The sequence below is a fragment of the Eumetopias jubatus genome, unplaced genomic scaffold, assembly GCF_037043125.1.
Source record: "Eumetopias jubatus isolate StellerSeaLion01/CBP00866 unplaced genomic scaffold, mEumJub1_p1.0 scaffold_8, whole genome shotgun sequence".
Lineage (NCBI taxonomy): Eukaryota > Metazoa > Chordata > Mammalia > Carnivora > Otariidae > Eumetopias > Eumetopias jubatus.
The window spans coordinates 47790710-47814171 of NW_028274814.1; the positions used below are offsets into that span (position 1 = coordinate 47790710).

Here is a 23462-nt window from a genome sequence, read left to right on the forward strand (position 1 = left end):
CAACAAAACAAAGAGGCAACCCACAGAATGGGAGAAGATATTTGCAAATGACACTACAGACAAAGCGCTGATTCCCAAGATCTATAAAGAACTTCTCAAACTCAACACCAAAAAACCAAATAACCATGTCAAAAAACTGGGCAGAAGACATGAACAGACACTTCTCCTAAGAAGACATACAAATGGCTAACAGACACATGAAAAAATGTTCATCATTAGCCATCAGGGAAATTCAAATCAAAACCACATTGAGATACTACCTTATACCAGTTAGAATGGCAAAAATGGACAAGGCAAGAAACAACAAATGTTGGAGAGGTTGTGGAGAAAGGGGAACCCTCTTACACTGTTGGTGGGAATGCAAGTTGGTACAGCCACTTTGGAAAACAGTGCGGAGGTTCCTTGAAAAATTAAAAATAGAGCTACCCTATGACCCAGCAATTGCACTACCGGGGATTTACCCCAAAGACATGGATGTAGTGAAAAGAAGGGCCATATGCACCCCAGTGTTCATAGCAGCAATGTCCGCAATAGCCAAACTGTGGAAAGAGCCAAGATGCCCTTCAGCGGATGAATGGATAAAGAAGATGGGGTCCATATGTACAATTATTCAGCCATCAGAAAAGATGAATACCCAACTTTTATATCAACATGGATGGGACTGGAAGAGGTTACGCTAAGTGAAATAAGTCAAGCAGAGAAAGTCAATTATCATATGGTTTCACTTATTTGTGGAATGTAAGGAATAGCATGGAGGAACATAGGAGAAGGAAGGGACAAATGAAGGGGGGATATCAGAGGAGGAGAGGAACCATGAGAGACTATGGACTCTGAGAAACAAACTGAGGGTTTTAGAGGAGGGGGCGGTCAGGGGATGGGTTAGCCTGGTGATGGGTGTTAAGGAGGGCACATACTGCATGGAGCACTGGGTGTTATACGAAAACAATGGATCGTGGATCACCACACCAAAAACTAATGATGTATTGTATGGTGACTAACATAATATAATTTGATTTGATTTAATTTAATTAAAAAAAAGAAAAGAAAAAGTCAGAGAAAGACAGATACCATATGATTTCACTCTTATGTAGAATTTAAGAAACAAAACAGGTGAACATAGAGGAAGGGAAGGAAAAATAAAATAATACGAAAACAGAGAGGAGGGCAAACCATAATGACTCTTAACTATGGGATACAGACTGAGGGCTGCTGGAGGGGAGATGGGTTTGGTGATGGGGTAACTGCATGTTGGGCACTAAGGAGGGTACTTGAAATGATGAACACTAGGTGCTGTTTGCAACTGAGGAATCAGTGGATTCTTCCTCTGACACTAATAATAAAATGTTAATTAAATTGAATTAAAACATTTTTAAAAATCATCTTTTTTTAAAAGATTTTATTTACTCATTTGCAAGAGAGACAGAGAGAGAACAAGCAGAGGGAAAGGCAGAGGGAGAGGGAGAAGCAGACTCCCCGCTGAGCAAGGAGCCCGATGCGGGACTCAATCCCGGGACCCTGGGATCCTGACCTGAGCCGAAGGCAGACGCTTAACCATCTGAGCCACCCAGGCGCCCAAATTTAAAAAATTTTTAAAAAGCCAAAAAACAAGGAAGCATCAAAAACCTGGTGGAGCTCAAAAATCCAGGATTGCTAAATAAAGTAAAGAAAGCATTTTACCTGCATGACCCAAACCTCCAGCTGAGAGCTGCCTTGCACCTGGAGGAATACACTCAGAGGGAGTCACCACATGGAGAGAAGAGGAACAGGAGAACCCAGCAAGCTTCACCTTTGTGGACATCAGCAAATTTTGCAACAGAGTTGCCTACTAATGCTGATCCCCTCTGATGGAGCAGCACAGAGTACCCCAGCCCCTCGCATTTATTACCAGAGGCTGGAGCTGTTGCTATGGGGAGACTGGCCTTCAGGGGCCCCAGGTGCTGCTCTTAGAGATTGGGCAGCATTGCATCTCACTATATACAGCATTAGAGATGACTCTGATTTTTGCCCACCCCTAGTCCCAAGTTGGGGCTCTGTCTCAACATTACTTGGGCAACTTTGCTGACCTGAACCCTGCCCCCAGGTCCTAAGACATGCTTTGATTGCCACTAGTGGTGCATGCTGCTGCTTCCCTGTGCCCCCCCAGTGGGATCCATGTCATGACACTCGGTCTTCATTGTAAAGGATGCTCTGAACTCCATCCCTATCCCAGGACTGGACTCTGAACTGCCATTGCTAACACCAAGTTGCTGCTGCCTGGACACTTTCCTCCACCTATGGCACCCCAAGACTCTGACCCATCATTGCTCAGGCCAAGCTCCCACTGCCTTGAGTCCCATCTCATAGGTCCCACAGGAGGGCTCTGAGTCCTCATTATATTGTCGCATCCCAAGACACACTTTCAACTCCTGGGTCACAGCTTGAACTGTTATGGGGGCTAGGCTCCTAGAGCTCTATGTCCAGCTCCCTGGGTCCTGACACATGGTTTGAACAAACCTCCACTGGATCATGCTGCTGCTATCTTGTGACTGCTACTCAGGACAGAATTGAAACTTTGACTTACTGTCCTCAGACTATGCTGATACTATACCCTGTCCCCCAGGCCTAAGCCCCCACTGAACCTCGTCATCCCAAAGCCCATGTCACTGCTACATTCCTCCAGCTAGCCAGAGTCACAAGGTGAGCCTCTGAGATGCAAGTACAGTTTCCAGGGAATAGGTGCACGTGTCTCAACCCCAGACCCCAGTGCCATGGCCACAGCAAGTGAACCTGTGCACCAACACGCAGTTGCTATGGTTGTTCCATGTGTGCCTGATCCTGGATGACAGCTTCAATACTGCGCTGAGAGCTCTGAGGTCAGCATGTCATACCAGACACCAGGATCCTCGCAGCAAGAATTTCTTCCCACGGATGAGACAGGAGAGAGTGGGATGATATATGTTTAACGTGATCAAAGAGAAAATGACCTGTCAACCAAGAACACCTCACTCATCAAAACTGTCATTCAGAAATGAAGTAGAGATAAAGACTTTGCCAGCATCCCCGAGGATGGTGTGTCAAAGTTTTCACTCTCACTGCAGATGGCGGTCAGAAGAGAGCAGCAGTGTGACCCCAGGGGTGGTCCGTTAATGTCACATGCAGAAGAAATTTGAACTATTAGACCTGCTTTAGAGAAATGTTAAAGTGAATTCTTTAGGTTGAAATAAAGAGACATAAATGTATCAAATGAACATATTATAGGCCTTAAATTTATACAATGTTATATGTCAATTACATCTAAGTAAAAAACCCACAAAGAATATATTTGTAATACCTACAGCTCCTACTAAGGAAATAACTTAAGAGTATAGCTAAGACATAATGGAGGAATTAAAATGGAACACTAAAATAATATATGTTTAATACAAAATATGTCAGATAAGGTGGAAGAGAAACAAAGACATAAACATAGAATAAATAGGAAAATGGCAGACCTAAATACAATTATTCTAATAATGACATTCATGTGAATTAAATAAATATTCCAATCAAAAGATAGAAATTTTCTCCCAAATGAAAAGGTAAGATCCATCTATATGCTCTATGTAACAGACACATGTTAGACTTAAAGGCACAAATAGATGTAAGTAAAAGGATAACAAAAGATCTACCCAAGAAACAGTAACCCCATAAGTAAGCAGAAATGGCTATTCTAATATCAAAGTAGCTGTTAAAACAAGAAATATTATTAGAAATTAAAAAAAAATTTCAACATGTTAAGACTGTCAATATAAGAGGAAAATAAAGCAATTATAAACATATATTATTCACCTAACAACAGAACCCTCAAACACATGAAATAGAAACTGATAGATTTGGAAGGATAAATAAACAATTCAGTGAGTATAGGTGGAGATTTAAAAGCTCTTCCATCAGTAAGTGAGAGAATAGCTAGTCACAGAATCAGGAGGCCTATGGAAGACTGTCAAAACACCAGGAACCAGCTTGACATAATTGACATATATAGAAAGTATTCTTGTAGGATATAATTGGGATCAAACATTAAAAGGATGGAAATTTTCAAAGTATATTCTCTGAAGACAGAGGAATAAATTAAAAGCAACAACAGAAAGAAATTTGGGGAATTTCCAAACATGTGGAAAGTGACACACTACTGAAAAGTTTATAGTTCAAAGATGAAATCTGTGAAAATACATTGTACTGGATGATACTAAACAGAATATATCAAAACTCAGGGTGAAACTAAAGTGGTGTTTAGAGACAATTCATAGTTTTGTCACTTATACTCAAAAGGAAGAATGTTATAAATGCATGAGCTGAGTAGCTTCCTTCTCAAGGAACTGTACAGAGAAGAACCAACTGAAGATAGAAAGAAGAAATAATAAACATATTTAACTGAAAGGTGATTGTGATGTATGTACAGTAGAATAATTCACAGTAGCCTCAAACGGATCAATACCCAAATATTCAAGGGCATCAGCAATAGCATGGATGGATACATTGTAGTAGAATCACACAACGGAACAGGAAGGATTATGGACAGTTTACAACTTCATGCAACTGTGTGGATGAATTGCACAAGTTTAGCTTCACCTGAAAGAGCCAAAAATAAAGTATGCATACTGTATGATGCCATTTACATAAAGTGTTTTTAAAATGAAGATAAGAACAAGAAAGGGACATTCTGCAGTGCTGATAAAATTCATTTTCTCATTCTGTGTGATGGTGACACTTGAAAATTCAGCCCTTTGTTGTTGGCATGTATAACATTGCATTCATCTCTATGTACATTATACCACAATAAAATTATCATAAGAGAATATTATGAAAACATGCAAACATATTTAAAACTAGACATAAAATTGAAAAAAATCTTGCCAAATACAACTTGTGGAAACTAAAACAAAATTAAACAAAAATATCAGAAGTGTCTTCCAACTTCTAATACCATTTTATCTGTAATGCAGAAAGCATTTTACAATCAGTTACAGAATATTTAGATGTTTATGAATGAAGAAAAATGTAATGCCAATGAAATACCAAAGAAACACTTGTAGGGTAGAAAAAAAGGGGCTGGGGCGCCTGGGTGGGTCAGTCGGTTAGGTGGCTGCCTTCGGCTCAGGTCAAGATCCCAGGGTCCTGGTATTGAGCCCCACATCGGGCTCCCTGCTCAGCGGGAAGCCTGCTTCTCCCTCTCCCACTCCCCCTACTTGTGTTCCCTCTCTCACTGTCTCTCTGTCTAATAAGTAAATAAAATCTTTAAAAAAAAGGAAAAAAAAGAAAAAGGGCGAATACGTTATGTGTTATGTGCATTTTGATGGAAATACTAAAAAAAAAGGAAATTACAGGTTAATGGTGATCATAAATAGATTTGGACAATGTGTAAAAATAAAAGGCTGTGACAGAAATAGATTTATTGAAGCATACCATGTTGGATTTACATTTGAAATGCCATAAACTATCTGTCATATTAGCAGACTAAAGAAGATCAAGTCATGTAATTTCTCTGATGTAAAAGGCAACTGATAAAACTAATATCCATTCTTAATTAAAAAAAAATATTTAGAAAGATAGAAATAAAGAGGGAACATCTAGGCAAACTTCTAGAATAAGTATGATAACTCTGAAAAAGAACTATAATGAATATACTGTTTACACAAAAGATGGTTTTTAAGTATGAAATTGACATAAAAATACATAGCGAGGTTAATGAAACAGATTAGAGAGTACAAAATATACCCACATATATATGGAATGGAGATTTCAAGAAGGATGCAAAGTCAGTTAGTGGAGGAAGTAAAATCTTTTCAACAAATGTTGTGGATGAGCACTGAGTGTTGTACGTAAGTGATGAATCACTAAATTCTACACCTGAAACTAATACTGCACTGTATGTTAACTAACTGGAATTAAAATGAAAACTTGAAAAAGAAAAAAAAATGAAATTGTTATGGAAACAATTCAGTATCAATAAAATTAATATTTATATACCTTATACTATATAAAGATGCTAATGTTAAAAATTACTCATACATAAATGTAAACTATAAAATTTCAAGGATATATATATATATATCACATTACCTAAAGTGGGCCAGAGATTTCTTTTTTTTATTATTTTATTGTTATGTTAATCACCATATATTACCTCATTAGTTTTTGATGTAGTGTTCCATGATTCATTGTTTCTGCAAAACACCCAGTGCTCCATGCAGAACGTGCCCTCTTTAATACCCATCACCAACCTAACACATCCCCCATCCCCCTCCCCTCTAGAACCCTCAGTTTGTTTTTCAGAGTCCATCGTCTCTCATGGTTCGTCTCCCCCTCCGATTTCCCCCCCTTCATTCTTCCCTTCCTGCTATCTTCTTCTTTTTTTTTTCTTAACATATAATATATAATTTGTTTCAGAGGTACAGATCTGTGATTCAGCAGTCTTGCACAATTCACAGTGCTCACCATAGCACATACCCTCCCCAATGTCTATCATCCAGCTACCTCATACCTCCCACCCCACCCCCAACCACTCCAGCAACACTCAGTTTGTTTCCTGAGATTAAGAATTCCTCCTATCAGTGAGGTCATATGATACATGTCTTTCTCTGATTGACTTATTTCACTCAGCATAACACCCTCCAGTTCCATCCACGTCGTTGCAAATGGCAAGATCTCATTCCTTTTGATGGCTGCATAATATTCCATTGTATATATATATACACCAATTCTTCTTTAACCATTCATCTGTCGATGGACATCTTGGCTCTTTCCATAGTTTGGCTATTGTGAACATTGCTGCTATAAACATTGGGGTGCACGTACCCCTTCAGATCCCTACATTTGTATCTTTGTGGTAAGTACCCAGTAGTGCAATTGCTGGATCATATGGTAGCTCTATTTTCAACTTTTTGAGGAACCTCCATACTGTTTTCCACACTGGTTGCACCAGTTTGCATTCCCACCAACACTGTAAGAGGGTTCCCCTTTCTCCGCATCCCTGCCAACATCTGTCATTTCCTGATTTGTTAATTTTACCCTTTTGACTGGTGTGAGGTGGTATCTCATTGAGGTTTTGATTTGGAGTTCCCTGATGCCGAGCGATTTTGAGCACTTTTTCATGTGTCTGTCAGCCATTTGGATGTCTTCTTTGGAAAAACGTCTGTTCATGTCTTCTGCCCATTTCTTTATTGGATTATTTGTTCTTTGGGTGTTGAGTTTGATAAGTTCTTTATAGATTTTGGATACTAGCCCTTTATCTGATATGTCATTTGCAAATATTTTCTCCCATTCTGTCGGTTGACTTTGGTTTTTTTGACGGTTTCTTTTGCTATGCAAAAGCTTTTTATCTTGATAAAATCCTACTAGTTCATTTTTGTCCTTGCTTCCCTTGCCTTTGGCGATGTTTCTAGGAAGAAATTGCTGCAGCTGAGGTCGAAGAGGTTGCTACCTGTGTCCTCCTTTAGGATTTTGATGGACTCCTGTCTCACATTGAGGTCTTTCAACCATCTGGAGTCTATTTTTGTGTGTGGTGTAAGGAAATGGTCCAGTTTCATTCTTCTGCATGTGGCTGTCCAATTTTCCCAACACCATTTGTTGAAGAGACTGTCTTTTTTCCATTGGACATTCTTTCCTGCTTGGTCAAAGATGAGTTGACCATAGAGTTGAGGGTCCATTTCTGGGCTCTCTATTCTGTTCCATTGATCTATGTGTCTGTTTTTGTGCCAGTACCATAGTGTCTTGATGATGACAGCTTTGTAATAGAGATGGAAGTCCGGAATTGGGATGCCGCCAGCTTTGCTTTGCTTTTTCAACATTCCTCTGGCTATTCGGGGTCTTTTCTGGTTCCATACAAATTTTAGGATTATTTGTTCCATTTCTTTGAAAAAAGTGGATGGTATTTTGATAGGGATTGCATTGAATGTGTAGATTGCTCTAGGTAGCATTGACATCTTCACAATGTTTGTTCTTCCAATCCATGAGCATGGAACGTTTTTCCATTTCTTTGTGTCTTCCTCAATTTCTTTCATGAGTATTTTATAATTTTCTGAGTACAGATCCTTTGTCTCTTTGGTTAGATTTATTCCTAGGTATCTTATGGTTTTGGGTGCAATTGTAAATGGGATCGACTCCTTGATTTGTCTCTCTTCTGTCTTGTTGTTGGTGTATAGGAATTCCACTGATTTCTGTGCATTGATTTTATATCCTGCCACTTTATTGAATTTCTGTATGAGTGATAGCAGTTTTGGGGCGGTGTCTTTTGGGTTTTCCACATAAATTATCATATCATCTGCGAAGAGTGAGAGTTTGACTTCCTCTTTGCTGATTTGGATGCCTTTGATTTCTTCTTGTTGTCTGATTGCTGTGGGTAGGACTTCTAATACTATGTTGAATAGCAGTGGTGATAGTGGACATCCCTGCCACGTTCCTGACCTTAGGGGAAAAGCTCTCAGTTTTTCCCTTTGAGGATGATATTCGCTGTAGGTTTTTCATAGATGGCTTTTATGATATTGAGATAGGTACCCTCTATCCCTATACTCTGAAGAGTTTTGATTAAAAAAGGATGCTGTACTTTGTCAAATGCTTTTTCTGCATCTATTGACAGGATCATATAGTTCTTGTCCTTTCTTTTGTTAATGTATTGTATCACATTGATTGATTTGCGGATGTTGAACCAACCTTGCAGCCCAGGCATAAATCCCACTTGGTCATGGTGAATAACCCTTTGAATGTACTGTTGGATCCTATTGGCTAGTATTTTGGTGAGAATTTTTGCATCCATGTTCATCAAGGATATTGGTCTGTAATTCTCCTCTTTGATGGGGTCTTTGTCTGGTTTTGGGATAAAGGTAATGGTAGACTCATAAAATGAGTTTGGAAGTTTTCCTTCCATTTCTATTTTTTGGAACAGTTTCAGGAGAATAGGTATTAATTCTTCTTTAAATGTCTGGTAGAATTCCCCTGGGAAGCCATCTGGCCCTGGGCTTTTGTTTCTTAGGAGATTTTTGATGACTGCTTCAATTTCCTTAGTGGTTATAGGTGTTCAAGTTTTCTATTTCTTCTTGGTTCAATTTTGGTGGTTGATACATCTCTAGGAATGCATCCATCTCTTCCAGGTTATCTAATTTGCTGACATAGAGTTGCTCATAATATGTTCTTATAACTGTTTGTATTTCTTTGGTGTTGGTTGTGATCTCTCCTCTTTCATTCATGATTTTGTTGGTTTGGGTCATTTTTCTTTTTGATCAGTCTGGCCAGGGGTTTATCAATCTTGTTAATTCTTTCAAAGAACCAGCTCCTAGTTTCATTGATCTGTTCTACTGTTCTTTTGGTTTCTATTTCATTGAGTTCTGCTCTGATCTTTATTACTTCTCTTCTCCTGCTGGGTTTAGGCTTTATTTGCTGTTTTTTCTCTAGCTCCTTTAGGTGTAGGGTTAGGTTGTGTATTTGAGACCCCTCTTGTGTCTTGAGAAAGGCTTGTATTGCTATATACTTTCCTCAGGACTGCCTTTGCTGCATCCCAAAGATTTTGAACAATTGTGTTTTCATATTCATTGGTATCCATGATTTTTTAAATTCTTTTTTAATTTCCTGGTTGACCCATTCATTCTTTAGTAGGATGCTCTTTAGCCTCTATGTATTTGAGTTCTTTCCAACTTTCCTCTTTTGTTTGAGTTCTAGTTTCAAAGTATTGTGGTCTGAAATTATGCAGGGAATAATCCCAATCTTTTGGTACCAGTTGAGACCTGATTTGTGATCTAGGATGTGATCTATTCTGGAGAATGTTCCATGGGCCCTAGAGAAGAATGTGTATTCCGTTGCTTTGGGATGGAATGTTCTGAATATGTCTGTTAAGTCCATTTGGTCCAGTGTGTCATTTAAGGTCTTTATTTCCTTGTTGATCTTTTGCTTAGATTATCTGTCCATTTCAGTCAGGGAGGCGTTCAAGTCCCCCACTATTATTGTATTGTTGTCAATGTGTTTCTTTGCTTTGGTTATTAATTGCCTTATATAATTGGCTGCTCGCATGTTAGGGGCATAGATATTTACAATTGTTAGATCTTCTTGCTGGATAGACCCTTTAAGTAGGATATAGTGTCCTTCCTCGTCTTTTATTACAGTCTTTGTTTTAAAATCTAATTTGTCTGATATAAGGATTGCCACCCAAGCTTTCTTTCGGTGTCCATTAGCATGGTAAATTGTTTTCCACCCCCTCACTTTCAATGTGGGGGTGTCTTTGGGTCTAAAATGAGTCTCTTGCAGACAACATATCAATGGGTCTTTTTTTTTTAATCCAATCTGATAACCTGTGTCTTTTGATTGGGGCATTTAGCCCATTTACATTCAGGGTAACTATTGAAAGATATGAATTTAGTGCCATTGTATTGCCTGTAAGGGGACTGTTACTCTATATTGTCTGTGTTCCTTTCTGGTCTATGAGGCTTTTAGGCTCTCTCTTTGCTTAGAGCATCCCTTTCAATATTTTTGGAGGGCTGGTTTCGTGTTTGCAATTTCCTTTAGTTTTTGTTTGTCCTGGAAGCTTTTTATCTCTCCTTCTATTTTCAATGACAGCCTAGCTGGATATAGTGTTCTTGGCTGCATATTTTTCTCATTTAGTGCTCTGAATATATCATGCCAGTCCTTTCTGGCCTGCTAGGTTTCTGTGGATAGGTCTGTTGCCATTCTAACGTTTCTATCATTATAGGCTACATATCTCTTCTCCCGAGCTGCTTTCAAGATTTTCTCTTTTTCTCTGAGACTCGTAAGTTTTACTATTAGATGTCGGGGTGTTGACCTATTTTTATTGATTTTGAGAGGGGTGCTCTGTGCCTCCTGGATTTTGATGGCTGTTTGCTTCCCCACATTACGGAAGTTCTCTGCTATAATTTGCTCCAATATACCTTCTGCCCCTCTCTCTCTTTCTTCTTCTTCTGGGGTCCCATTTACTCTAATGTTGTTTCATCTTATTGTATCATTTATCTCTCGAATTCTGCCTTCATGATCCAGTAGTTGTTTATCTCTCTTTTTCTCAGCTTCTTTATTTTCCATCATTTGGTCTTCTATATCGCTGATTCTCTCTTCTGCATCATTGATCCTAGCAGTTAGTGCCCCCAATTTTTATTGCACCTCATTAATAGCCTTTTTGATTTTGACTTGGTTATATTTTAGTTCTTTTATTTCTTCAGAAAGGGTTTCTCTAATAACTTCCATGCTTTTTTCAAGCCCAGCTAGTATCTTTAAAGTCATGACTCTGAACCCTACTTCCAAAATCGCACTAATGACCGTATTGAGTAGGTCCGTGGCAAATGGTACTACCTCTTGTTCTTTTTGTTGAGGTGATTGTTTCATCTTGTCATTTTGTCCAGTGGAGACTAGATGAATGAGAGAAGAAAATGCTAACAGGTTAACAACGACCCCAGAAAATATACTCTAAACAAATCAAAAAAGACCTGAAACCAGGGGATAATACAGGGAGAGAAAAAAGAAAGAGAAAAAAAGAAAAAGATAAAAACAAACAAAAACAGAACAAAACAAAACAAAAAAACCAGAATATGTTCAGATATGATCAGGCTGGTGTATAGATCAGTGCCACACACTAGATTTTGGGTGTATTTTGGTCTGTTAGAAGAAAGTGCCTCCTAAAAGTTTATCGAAAGAAAAACTTATATACATACAAGATAAGGGTTGATATGATGGAGGGATGGAATATGACTGTAAAGATGAAAATTATAAAGATTTTTTAAAAAGGAATTGATAAGAAAGTGTTTGAAAAAATAAAGAAGAGGATTAAAAAATAAGGAAAGAAAGAAACAAACAAAAGGGGGGGAGAGAATGTGATCAGGCAGGAGACTGGAACAAAGCCATACACTAGAGATTTAGGGTATACTTTGATACATTAGAAGAAACTATATCTCAAAATTTTAAAGAGAGAACAACTTATATATATATGCCAAAATTAAGGGTAAGTACTATGAAGGGATAGAATATGACTCTAAAAATGAAAAATAAAAATGTTTTTTTAAAAAAGGGATTGATAAGATGTTGGTTGAAAAAAGGAAAAAGAAAACTTCAAAAAAAATAGTAAAAAAAAATTAACTTTGAAAGACTAATGAATCATGGTAAAAAAGCCGTGAATTCTATGTGCAGTATTCCCCTAGCGCTGGAGTTCTCCGGTCTCATTGCTCAGTAAACTTGGTCTTGGCTGGCTGTTCTTGCTGATCTTCTTGGGGAGGGACCTGTTGCCATGGTTCCCAAATGTCTTTGCTGGAGGCAGAATTGCCCCGCCCTTGCTGGTCCGGGCTAAGTAATCTGTTTGGGTTTGCTCTCAGGAGCTTTTGTTCCCTGCAAGCTTTCCATACAGCTTTGGAGGACAAGAGTGAAAATGGCGGCCTCCCAATCTCCGCCCAGGAGGAGCTGAGATCTGGGGCCCCGCTCCTCAGTGCGCCCCCAGAGAAAACGGTCAGTCACTCCCATCTCCCCGGTCTCCGGGCGCACTCTGTGCTCACCCGGCCTGTGACTGAGCATTTCTATCTCTGGCACCCGAGCCCCTGTGGAGTCTCCAAACCCAGCAGATCCCTGTGGTGCGCTCCCGTGCTGCTCCTCCTGGGGGAGGAAGGGGAGTCTCCCAGGATCTGCCGCTTGTTGGGTCCTTGCTGGAGGAGCAGTGGCCCAACTGTCTCCAATCACAGTTTATGGCAACCCCAAGCTGAGAGTCTGCGTCTCGGCTCCGTCTCTGCAGCCGGCTTCCCTGCTCTGATACCTGGGAGCTCTGCCACACTCAGGCACCCCTGGTCTTTCTGTGACCCCGAGGGTCCTGAGATCACACTGTCCCATGAGGGTTCCACCCCCACTTAGCCCCTGGAGTGACGTCCCTCAGCAGAGCCGACTTCTCAAAGTTCTGATTTTGTGCTCTGCAGCTCTATCACTTGCCAGAAGTGGCCGATGGAGGCCCCCTCCCCCGCCATCTATCCTCCCAAATATCGCCTCAGATTCACTTCTCCGCACGTCCTACCTTCCAGAAAGTGGTCGCTTTTCTGTTCAGAGAGTTGTTGCTACTCTTTTCTTCAATCTCCTGTTGAGTTTGAAGGTGTTCAGAATGGTTTGATCCCTATCCAGCTGAATTCCTCAGACCGGACGAAATCCAGGTCTCCTACTCCTCCGCCATCTTGCTCCACCCCCTGGGCCAGAGATTTCTTAAAAAGAATACCAAAAGCATGATCCATAAAAGAAGAAATTGATGAAGTGTAGTTCATCAGGACAATTTCTACTCTTTGAAGAGGAAAGAAAGATAAATCATAGACTTCAGGGAAAATATTTACAAATTATACATCTCATAAAAGACTTGCTGCCAGGATACTTAATGAATTCTCAAAATACAATCACAAAAATTAAAAATATAACCAAAATATTTAATAGTTAACTTCATCAAAAACCATATATGGATGGCAAATAAGTACAGGAAAATATGCTCAACACTATTAGTCTTAGGAACATTCTAATTAAAACCACTACAAATCAGACTTCTTGTTCTGGAAAGATAGAGAAGATAAACTTTTTGCTATTCTTTCTATCAGATACAGCTAAAAGCCCTGGACAGTATTTACAAGACAACACAAGAAGATTCAGACAGGTGATGAGAAAGCTGACAGACCTGGCACTCTAGATCTAAGGAATGACATGGCTGTGAGTGCCCTGGAATTTCTCTTTACCTGACATATACCAGATTGGTGAGAGAGAGGCTGGCAACCCACAGACACCAATGAGGACAGACAAAAGTCCCCAAGATGTTTTTTCTCTCCAGTTAAAATAAGGAGAAAAATCATGTTAGGAGACAGAAAATTTTTAGACACTAAGTGCATTGTCCTTATCAAAAACCATGGACTATTATCCAACAACAATATCACTCAGGAATGCAGGAGAAATCAAGACATTCTGTGATAAAGGAAAACTATGAAAATTATGAAACCCACTTTGAAAGAACTGCTAAAGGGAACTTTCTAAACAGAAATTAAAAGATAAAAGAAGGAATCTTGGGTCATGAGGAAGAAAGAGAACAAAAGAAAGAATAAAACTATCATTAGGTCTAATGGAATTTGTTTCAGCTCTTGTGTTGTCTAAATTGTTTGATAGTTGAAGCAAAATTTCCACTTGAAGCCAAATTTTAACATCCATGTGATTCTCAATGTAAGTAGAGAAATATTTAGGAAAATTATAAGTAGGACACAGTGAAGGAAGGTAAGGCTCTACATTTAAAGTGCTGTGGTTGTGATAGGCTGTAGACTGTGATATATGTGTATATGATTATTTATATAAAGATATCTAATATCTATATTATTTATATAAAGCAGATTAGAGCACATATGACTATATATATTGTTATATATATGAAGTTACTTATAAAGAAAAGATCTACTTCGGTATAAATTATACTCCATCAATTAGGTGATGATGTAGAAAAGTGTAACCTTTAATTTTATCTGACAGCATCACAAACAGAGCATCACAAAAAATAAATTCCCAATGGGTCATAAATTCTTTTTAAGAGTTAAAAAATAAAGAAATAAAGAAAAATAGATAAATCCTAGAGAGTAACATAGGAAATTATATTCATGTACTTTGACTAACTTCTGAAAAAGTCCAAAGCAATCACCAAAATGATAAATTGGACTAGAGTAACATTAATAAATTTTCTCATTAAAAGACTCCAATTTCAGAGTAAAAATGCACTTCACAGAGTCAAAAATCTATTCGCATCTTATAAACTCAGAAAAGAGCTCATATCCAAAATATGACAAGGACTGGAAACATTTGAAATCTTACCATGTCCTCTTTATCTACGTAGAGCAGGTTAGAGTTGTTAGAAGCACAGGACGTCAAACTCTAATTCCATGATTTTCTTTCAGTGCTAATGTAATAGCAATTGTTGGAGTATGTAAACCACTCTTTTGGACAATGGCCACAGTGATAAACTAAAGAAAGATTATGAGATATCATCCCAAAGAATCTTGAATATTAACAAATTCAAATAAATTTACATACTCACATATGTATACACATATGTGTGCATAACATATCCACGTACACTCACAGGATGGTACAAATAGAACAAAATATGCTTACACACACTCATCAGAGTATGGTCAGCCTATCATTCCCTAATTTATGTGTTCATATAAAGCAAACACACAAGAATATCCATCTCTACATGTCCTGAGAGTCACTGAACAAAACCACTATTTTAGAATAGCAAAATGATTTATCTCTTATCATGTTATAGCAGGAGGCAATTTGAGGCAATTGGTAATAATGGATATGGGGATTTAAATGAGTATTTCTTCAGATTGTTACATTAGAAGTAGCACTCTCCTATAATCATTATTTCTGAAAGTTTATTACATTATTTTCTAATTTATTTTACCCCAAAAAATCTATTATCATCTTTTCCTAGCCTAAGATAGAGATAGAATAGAACCTATACAATATCAAATTTTGAAAATGATGTACCTTTGGGGTCCTTGTTTCCAGAGACGTTTGGTTCTGCTCTGGTCCTTCAGTAACTAGAAAAATTAAAACAATCTTCATACAAACTTAATATTAAACTAAATAAATCATAATGATTTGAGTTTCTTAGTTTGAAATTTGGTGTATTTAGAATGAGAAAATTCTGTAATAAAATTGATTTTACCAGTAAGTAATTAATGAAGTAATGAATGTGTGTGGGAAAATGTTTCAAAAACCTAAAGAATCAAACCTCACCACTTCTTATAGTATTTGGTTTACACAATCTCAAGAATTAATTTGTGTATTTCTCAATAAGGTCTCTGCTATAACTTCTCTTTGAGTCATGAAATCTGAACATATTTGTAATACTTTCTACATTATTGTTATTTCTAATGTGACAAATTTAAAATAACCATTCCAAACTTAGAGGAAAATGACATAATACAATTCCATAGTGTTATGCAATATTTCGAGGCACTGATCATTAAAGTGAAAAATTCCCTTGTAGTCATTCAAACACTTACTTACAGGGAATGACAGCTATTGTGACCACAGTGGACATCAAGACAAGGCAGATGATTCCCAGGATCCCAGCAATGAGTTTCCCTGCACATGAATAAGTAGTAGGAAGAGAAATGAAAATGCTGAGAAAGGATGGGCAGAAATAATCCTTTAAGAAATTTACATACAAGAGAACCAAGGATGCTCAGAGAGTCATATATAAAAATTTGGAACCCAAACCCCTATCTACCATTGTAATCTTCTCTCAGAATATATCATTACATTTGGAGTAAACATATTACCCCATGAGGTAGTAAAGATGAATTACAACAATGCCTGAACAGTTAGTCCTCAGATTTCAATTACAATACCATACTTCTACTCCTCTCTCTATATGATCACAAATGAAAAATATGGGAGATCATTCCCTACTCATTCCCTACATCCCCACACCCCAACTGCACATCATAATACAGTTTATACTGTGTGTGTATTAAATGTTTTACCTTTACAGTGAGAGTTTTTGTCCTTCCTTTGAAGATCCTGAGAAGCATTTTGAAGATTTAATTCTGCATAGATTATTTCCTGTTCAGTTACTGAAATGGAACTTTTAGTGCCCTTAGCTTTCATTTGATGTCTTTTTGAGCCCTTAACCTGATTGAGTTCTGCATAGGTAATGCCTTGGTTATTCATCTCTGCAGCTGAGTAGTGGCAGGCACAGTGCTGAATGGAACTGTACTGAAGGACTTGATGAATAGAATATGCAATAACAAGATTGCTAGGACAGTCACACTGGGTGGAGTGTGTGGTGAGTGATAGTACTCATTTGCAGTTGGGCAATGTAAAATCTGGTACTAGTTTCCTTAGAGCTTTAAAGAAGTGTTTCATGATAGAATAAGTTGTTTTAAAATAATACATTATATGTTAAAAAAAAAAAAGATAGTAGGAAGGGAAAAATTAAGGGGGGAAATTGGAGGGGGAGATGAACCAGAGTATGGACTCTGAGAAAAAAACTGAGGGTTCTGGGGGGGTGGCGATGGGTTAGCCTGGTGATGGGTATTAAAGAAGGCATGTTCTGCGTGGAGCACTGGGTGTTACACGTAAACAATGAATCATGGAACACTACATCAAAAACTGATGATGAACTGTATGGTGATTAACATAACAGAATAAAATAAAATTTAAAAAAATATTTAAAACTAAAAAAATAAAAAAAGGAATAGGTTGTTTTACAATGATATTCCGTTTGACACAATAGTATTGGTTGGAATAAGGTAAAGCAATAAATTTGTGAAGAAGAAAGGAATTAGTGAATAATATTGTCCTTATTAATGTAAGGTCAGATTCCACAGAAACATGTCAACACTATTAGAATAACTGGCTTAAAACTAAAATGCTGCATTAGAAAAAAATGTTGCACCTACTTTTTTGACAATTTGGTTAAAAATTGAGTGTTCTAAGATTGGGGAATACTAGTTTTAGCACAAATAGGAATTTCCTGTAGTAAATGACTTCTATTTAGGACTTACATTTCTTACTAAAAGGTAATGCTATCACGTCAATTTTTATTTTGAATAATTGTAGAGTTCTGAGAAATCGTTAAATTTCTTTTTTTTAAAGATTTTATTTATTTATTTGAGAGAGAGAATGAGAGAGCATGAGAGGGAAGAGAGTTAGAGGGAGAAGCAGACTCCTTGCTGAGCAGGGAGCCCAATGTGGGACTCGATTGCGGGACTCCAGGATCATGACCTGAGCCGAAGGCAGTCGCTTAACCAACTGAGTCACCCAGGCGCCCGAGAAATCGTTAAATTTAAATTTCAAAAGACCGATTTTATATATTGAAAAATGTCACATGACACATTAAACTTATTGGAAACCTGAACAACATTGAAAACAAAGACCAAAATATATTTTTAAAAAGTATTTATATAACACCAGAAATTGACAATTGATTTAATGATAAAGATATGAAATCATAAAATGATAAATATAAGTGTAGATCATTTATGGAAGAACACTGTTGGTACAAACCACAGAAAGATCTATGAATGTCAAAGACAGTGAGGGTAGCTTTAGTTTTACAAAGAATTCCAATAAATCAAATCAATGTAATTTCATAATTCAGTCAACGAGCTCTGCAGTCAGTGAAATCTGGAATTACTCCTGGCTCTCAAACTTACAAAATATGACCTTTAACAAGTTACCTCCTGTCTAGCTATCTAGTTTACTAATCTAAATGGGAATTAAATATGTAAAATACAATGCAGGTAAAACAATACTCTATCTGACTTTTCTAAGCTCTCAATAATATTTAAGTTATTTTAATTATTTTTAACACAATAGCCACTTTTTCATTACTGATTCATATCCTTTAGACCGTGTAACATAATTCATTGACAGGAGTATCTTTCAGTATTGAACATATTTTTTTGTCAAGTTTTGTTTTGAATGTTTATAATTAAGTTTAAATTAGGATTTTCCAGAAGGTAACTCATCTTGCTTTCTATGAAAAATCAAACTATTTTAACTTATCAAAGCAAACGTATGACCATTTGACCATTATGATTTGATAGATTCATTTTAAGAATCTGTTTTTAAAGCCTCAGCTAAATATAAAATAATATAGGTAACTATGTCTATAATTGATGACAAATCCAAATTAACTGTTCATTCTCATGATGCTTATAGGATTTCACTTAAAATTATATTGATTTGCAAACACAATTATGCCTGTGTATATATACTTAATTACTTCTCCACAGGCAAGAATTTGGACATTTTAAGAAGTTCTCCATTATATTTCAAATTCATTTTTTTTGTCACTCTGAATTGTTGGAATAAAGATACCAATGTTCTCTGTGATTTGATTGTATATTTGTTGTGCCTCAGGTGCATCCCATCCAGCATTTGTATCGCCCACTAAGTGAGGTGGTTAGTAGAGAGAGAGCAGAGTAGTGACACATACCTTCTGTTGGCCAGAGAATTGGGCATCTTCCAGTGGGAGACCAGGTTACTCTTGTAAACAGACAGTATCTGTGGTCTTCACGGACTGCCAGCCCTGTGAAAGCTCAGAGGGAAGCAATAGTGGAAAAATTAAATTTCTCATCAGTGTGTCACTTAAAATTTGAACAGAAAATTCTTACACTGGGGCTATTTTGAAGACACTTTATCTCATCACACACCTCCAGAATGTCCGAGACTTTCAGCTGGTAGTGTGTCATTTACTTTATCCCTTGGCAAGTGCCTCTGAGAAATGTTTATGTTCTACAAGATATTGGGGTCAGAGTCTTGACCACCTGGGCTGTTAACTTACTTCCATCTGAATCACAAACACTTGAGAACTTGGGCCTTGTGAGAAATGTCTTAGATGTTTAAGTTTTCCTGTTAGACAGGGTTTCTACATCCTGGCATCAAATGCTTGTCTTTCTTGTGCCTTTTCTATGTCATACTTATTATACTGCAAGTATTTTAAAATCATCATCCCGTTAACAGGTATTTAATGATATTTAACACGAATTCTGAAGACTTACTACATTTTCATCCTATTGTAACTTCCACAAAGACATCAATTTCCGAACTTATCTTCTCAATTTTTCTACCTTCATTTTTTTTAAGATTTTATTTATTTATTTGAGAGAGAGAGAATGAGAGATAGAGAGCACGAGAGGGAAGAGGGTCAGAGGGAGAAGCAGACTCCCCGCTGAGCAGGGAGCCAGATGCAGGACTCGATCCCGGGACTCCAGGATCATGACCTGAACCAAAGGCAGTCGCTTAACCAACTGAGCCACCCAGGCACCCTCTACCTTCATTTTTAATAGACCTGCATTTTATTTTTACTATTATTTAAATAAGTTATTTAAGTTTCTTTTGAATAAAATGTCTGTGGAAAGGATAAAACACTGAAATTTATTGAAACATAGCACCATCCTAGAGATTTGAATATTGTTATTATTCATATCATTCATTGATTCATCCTCCAATGATAACTAGGTGTCTGTATTTTAATAGAAATAATTGTTGTAAATGAAAAAAATAGGTCTAACTATGTAGTGGGAAAATGAATTCAATGCTTAAAAATTTCACTTAATTCAAAAAATTGAGGTGGGCTGAGAAGGTACCTTTAAAACACAATTAAATATCATGTGAACATCACATAATTTTTGAAGACATTGGCAAATATGTTTCTATTGCTCTGTAGTTCTGTTGTTTTGGTTTTGTTTTGCAAAATTGGTTGACAATATTATTTTTATTTTTATGTATTTGTTTCTAATGATGTGTAGTTGACATACAATATTACATTACTTTCAGGTGTAGACACAGTGATTCAACACTTTATATACATTATATGATCATCATTATAAAACTCATTACCATCTATCACCATATAAAATTAATATAATGTTATTGTATTGTATGTTAGAAGCAGGGGGAGTGGGGGAAGGTGAAGCAGGCTTCCTGCCAAGCAGGGAGCCTGATGTGGGGCTCCATCCCAGGACTCTGGGATCAAGACTGGAGTGAAGACAGACGCTTAATGGCTGAGCCACCCATGCATCCAGTTTTCCAGTTTTTAAACACCACTTACTGAAGACTCTCTGTTCCCCATTGTCTATACTTGCTTTCCTTGTCATATATTAGTTGATCGTATAAACAGAGGTTTGTTTCTGGGCATTATTTTCCATTCCTTTCATCCCTGTGTCTATTGTTGTGCCATACTGCTTTGATTGCTAGAGCTTTATAGTATAGTTTGAAGTGTAAGTGCATGTTACTTCCAGTTTTGTTCTTCTTTCTAATGATTGCTTTGGACATTCAGAGTTTTTCATAGATCCACACAAACTTTGAGATAATTTATTCCAGTTCTGAGAAAAATGCTATTGGTGTTTTCTTAGGGATTACATTGAATCTCTACATTGTTTTTCAAAAATATGGGTATTTTCATGATATTAATTCTTCCAGTCCATAAGCATGGTATATCTTCCCATTTATTTATTTGTGTCATTTTCAAATTTCTTTTATCAATGACATAGTTTTCAGAGTATAAGAATTTTACCTCCTTGGTTAAATTTATTCCTATGGAATTTATTCTTATAAATGGAATTAGAAAGGGGATTGCTTTCTTAATTTCTATTTCTCCTAGTTTTTTCTAGCGTATAGAAATGCAAAATATTTCTGCATATTAATTTTGTACCCTACAACTTATCTGATTTCATTTATTAGTTTTAATAGTTTTTTGGGGGGGATGGAGTCTCTAGGTTAATTATCTAGAGAATCATGTCATCTGAAAATAGTGACAGTTTTGCAATTTCCTTATCAATTTGGATGTCTTTTATTTCTTTTTCTTTTCAGATTACTGTGGTTAGGACCTCCATTACTGTTTTGTATAAAAATGATGAGTGGACATCCTTGTATTGATCCTGATCTTAAAGGAAAAGATTTTAGCTTTTCACTGTTGAGAATGATGTTAGTTGTGGGCTTGTAATATATGGCCTTTATTATGTGAGGTATAGCCCCTCTCTACATACTTTTTTGGGAGTTTTTATCATAAATGGATGTTGAGTTTTGTCAGTGCTTTTTCTGCATCTATTGAGATTGCCATATGATTTTGATCTTTCTTAGTTAAATGGTGTGTCAAGTTGATTGATTTGCAGATATTGAACCATTCTTGCATACATGGGATAAATTCTTCTTGATCATGGTGTATGATCCTTTTATTGTGTTGTGGACTTCAGTTTGCTAAAACTTTAGTGAGGATTTTTGCATGTTCATCAGGAATTTTGGCCTATAATAATTGTGTGTGTGTGTGTGTGTGTGTGTGTTGCATCCTTTTTTTTTTTTTTTGTAATATCATGGCAATGCTGTCCACACAGCATAAAGTTGGAAGCTTTCCTTTGTCTTCATTTTGGGACAAATCTGAGAAGAAGAGGTATTGTTGTCCAGTTTGTTGGCATATAATTGGTCACAGTAAGTGTCTTATGCTCTTCTGTATTTCTGAGGTGTATTTTGTTACTTCTCTTCATTTCTGAATGTATTTACTTGGGTCCTCTCTCTTTTCTTCCTGATAATTCTGCTTAAAGTCTTATCAATTTTGATACATGTCTTTCTCTTTTGACCAGGTAATTGAGATACATCATAATCTACATGGGTAAATTCATAAATTCTCAACTAGGATAACAAGAATGGTCAACAAATAAAGAATCCAAAGACATGGATTCTACTCCTGTCTTTACTACTTAATATCTTCTTTCAGCATGAGGACAATTGCTAAAATCTGATGATTCTCAATTAACTCCTCTGGAAAGTATATGTAACCATTCAGTTATTCCTTCATTTCTCTAGAAATCTTTAACAAGCATCTTTTCTGTGCCACATTATACACATTCTATTTACAGCAATGAGCTAAGGTAAAGGTTAAATAATATATGTTATTTTTAAACTCTAAAGTTTCAAGTAAGTGTAAAATTGTTTTATTATAAATTAAATCTAACTTTAAAATTCTAATGTATTGTATGTCCGAGTCTCTAAAGACAAATGGGAACAAAGTGTCCATACACAGGGGACTGTTCAGCTATACTGAGGAGGAGTCCCACAGTGGACTACTCAAATTTCCGAAAGGATGAGAAAGTACATGCTCGTATGGAAAGACACACTACTGGTGCACCTGGGTGGCTCAGATGGTTAAGCATCTGCCTTCAGCTCAGGTCGTGATTTCCATATCCTGGGACTGAGCCCCACATTTGGGCTCCTTGCTCAGTGGGGAATCTGCTTCTCCCTCTCCTTCTGCCTCTCCCCCTGCTCATGCTCTCTTTCTCTCAAATAAATAAATAAAACCTTAAAAAAAATCAGGAAAGGATACATGCACACACATATGCATGTATGCACACAAGGACATACAAAGTGTATATGTGTGTTTCTATATGTACAAATGCGTGTGGTTTCTGGTGGGGAGAGTGTTAGTGAGAAAGGAAGAAGCTTTCTCCTCCTCCTCTTCTTCTCCTACTTCTACTCATTCTTGTCCTCCCTTTCCTCTCCTTCTTCTACCTCTTCCAATCACATTTGGATGGTTTACCATACACTGTGTTAAGTTTTCAAAATGATGGTCTTTGCTCAATGATGGGATCATGAGATAATTTAATATATTTGTTTTCATTTTCTACAATTGTTTATGTTAAATATATCATCTGTGTTCTTAAAAAAAAAGTCTTATCAATTTTATATATTTTTTCAAGGAGGCCACTCTTCATTTCATTGATTTTTTCTATTGTTTTTTAATCTCAATTTCACTTATTTCCACTCATGTAGATTTTGAAACATTGTGATTTCCTTTTCATTTTTCTCCAGGGATTGTTGATTTTCTTTAATTTAAATTCAATTACCAACATATACTACATCATTATTTTCAAGTGTAGATTTCAGCTTTCATCAGTTGCATAAAACACCCAGTGCTCATCACATCATATGCCCTCCTTAATGGC

At 36.9% G+C, this 23462-nt stretch overlaps 1 protein-coding gene across 1 annotated transcript; it reads right to left on the bottom strand.

The window, feature by feature from the left end:
* Positions 1-10813: 10813 nt before the first annotated feature.
* LOC114221711 (NKG2-A/NKG2-B type II integral membrane protein-like) lies at positions 10814-16686 on the bottom strand. The gene is made up of 6 exons (XM_088025917.1): positions 16500-16686; positions 16021-16098; positions 15496-15548; positions 14812-14960; positions 13004-13184; positions 10814-11363 (listed from the first exon to the last, which is right to left on the bottom strand). Exons 1-4 carry the CDS (start codon positions 16684-16686, stop codon positions 14865-14867), a joined length of 414 nt encoding a protein of 137 aa, XP_087882043.1. The 3' UTR covers positions 10814-11363; positions 13004-13184; positions 14812-14864.
* Positions 16687-23462: the final 6776 nt, after the last annotated feature.

Coding starts and splice junctions, on each gene's coding strand:
- LOC114221711 (XM_088025917.1), bottom strand. CDS start 16,686: ATGAATAACCAAGGCATTACCTATGCAGAACTCAATCAGGTTAAGGGC. Junction 16,099..16,499: donor CAAAAACTCTCACTGTAAAG/GTAAAACATTTA, acceptor ATTCATGTGCAG/GGAAACTCATTGCTGGGATC. Junction 15,549..16,020: donor CACAATAGCTGTCATTCCCT/GTAAGTAAGTGT, acceptor TAATTTTTCTAG/TTACTGAAGGACCAGAGCAG.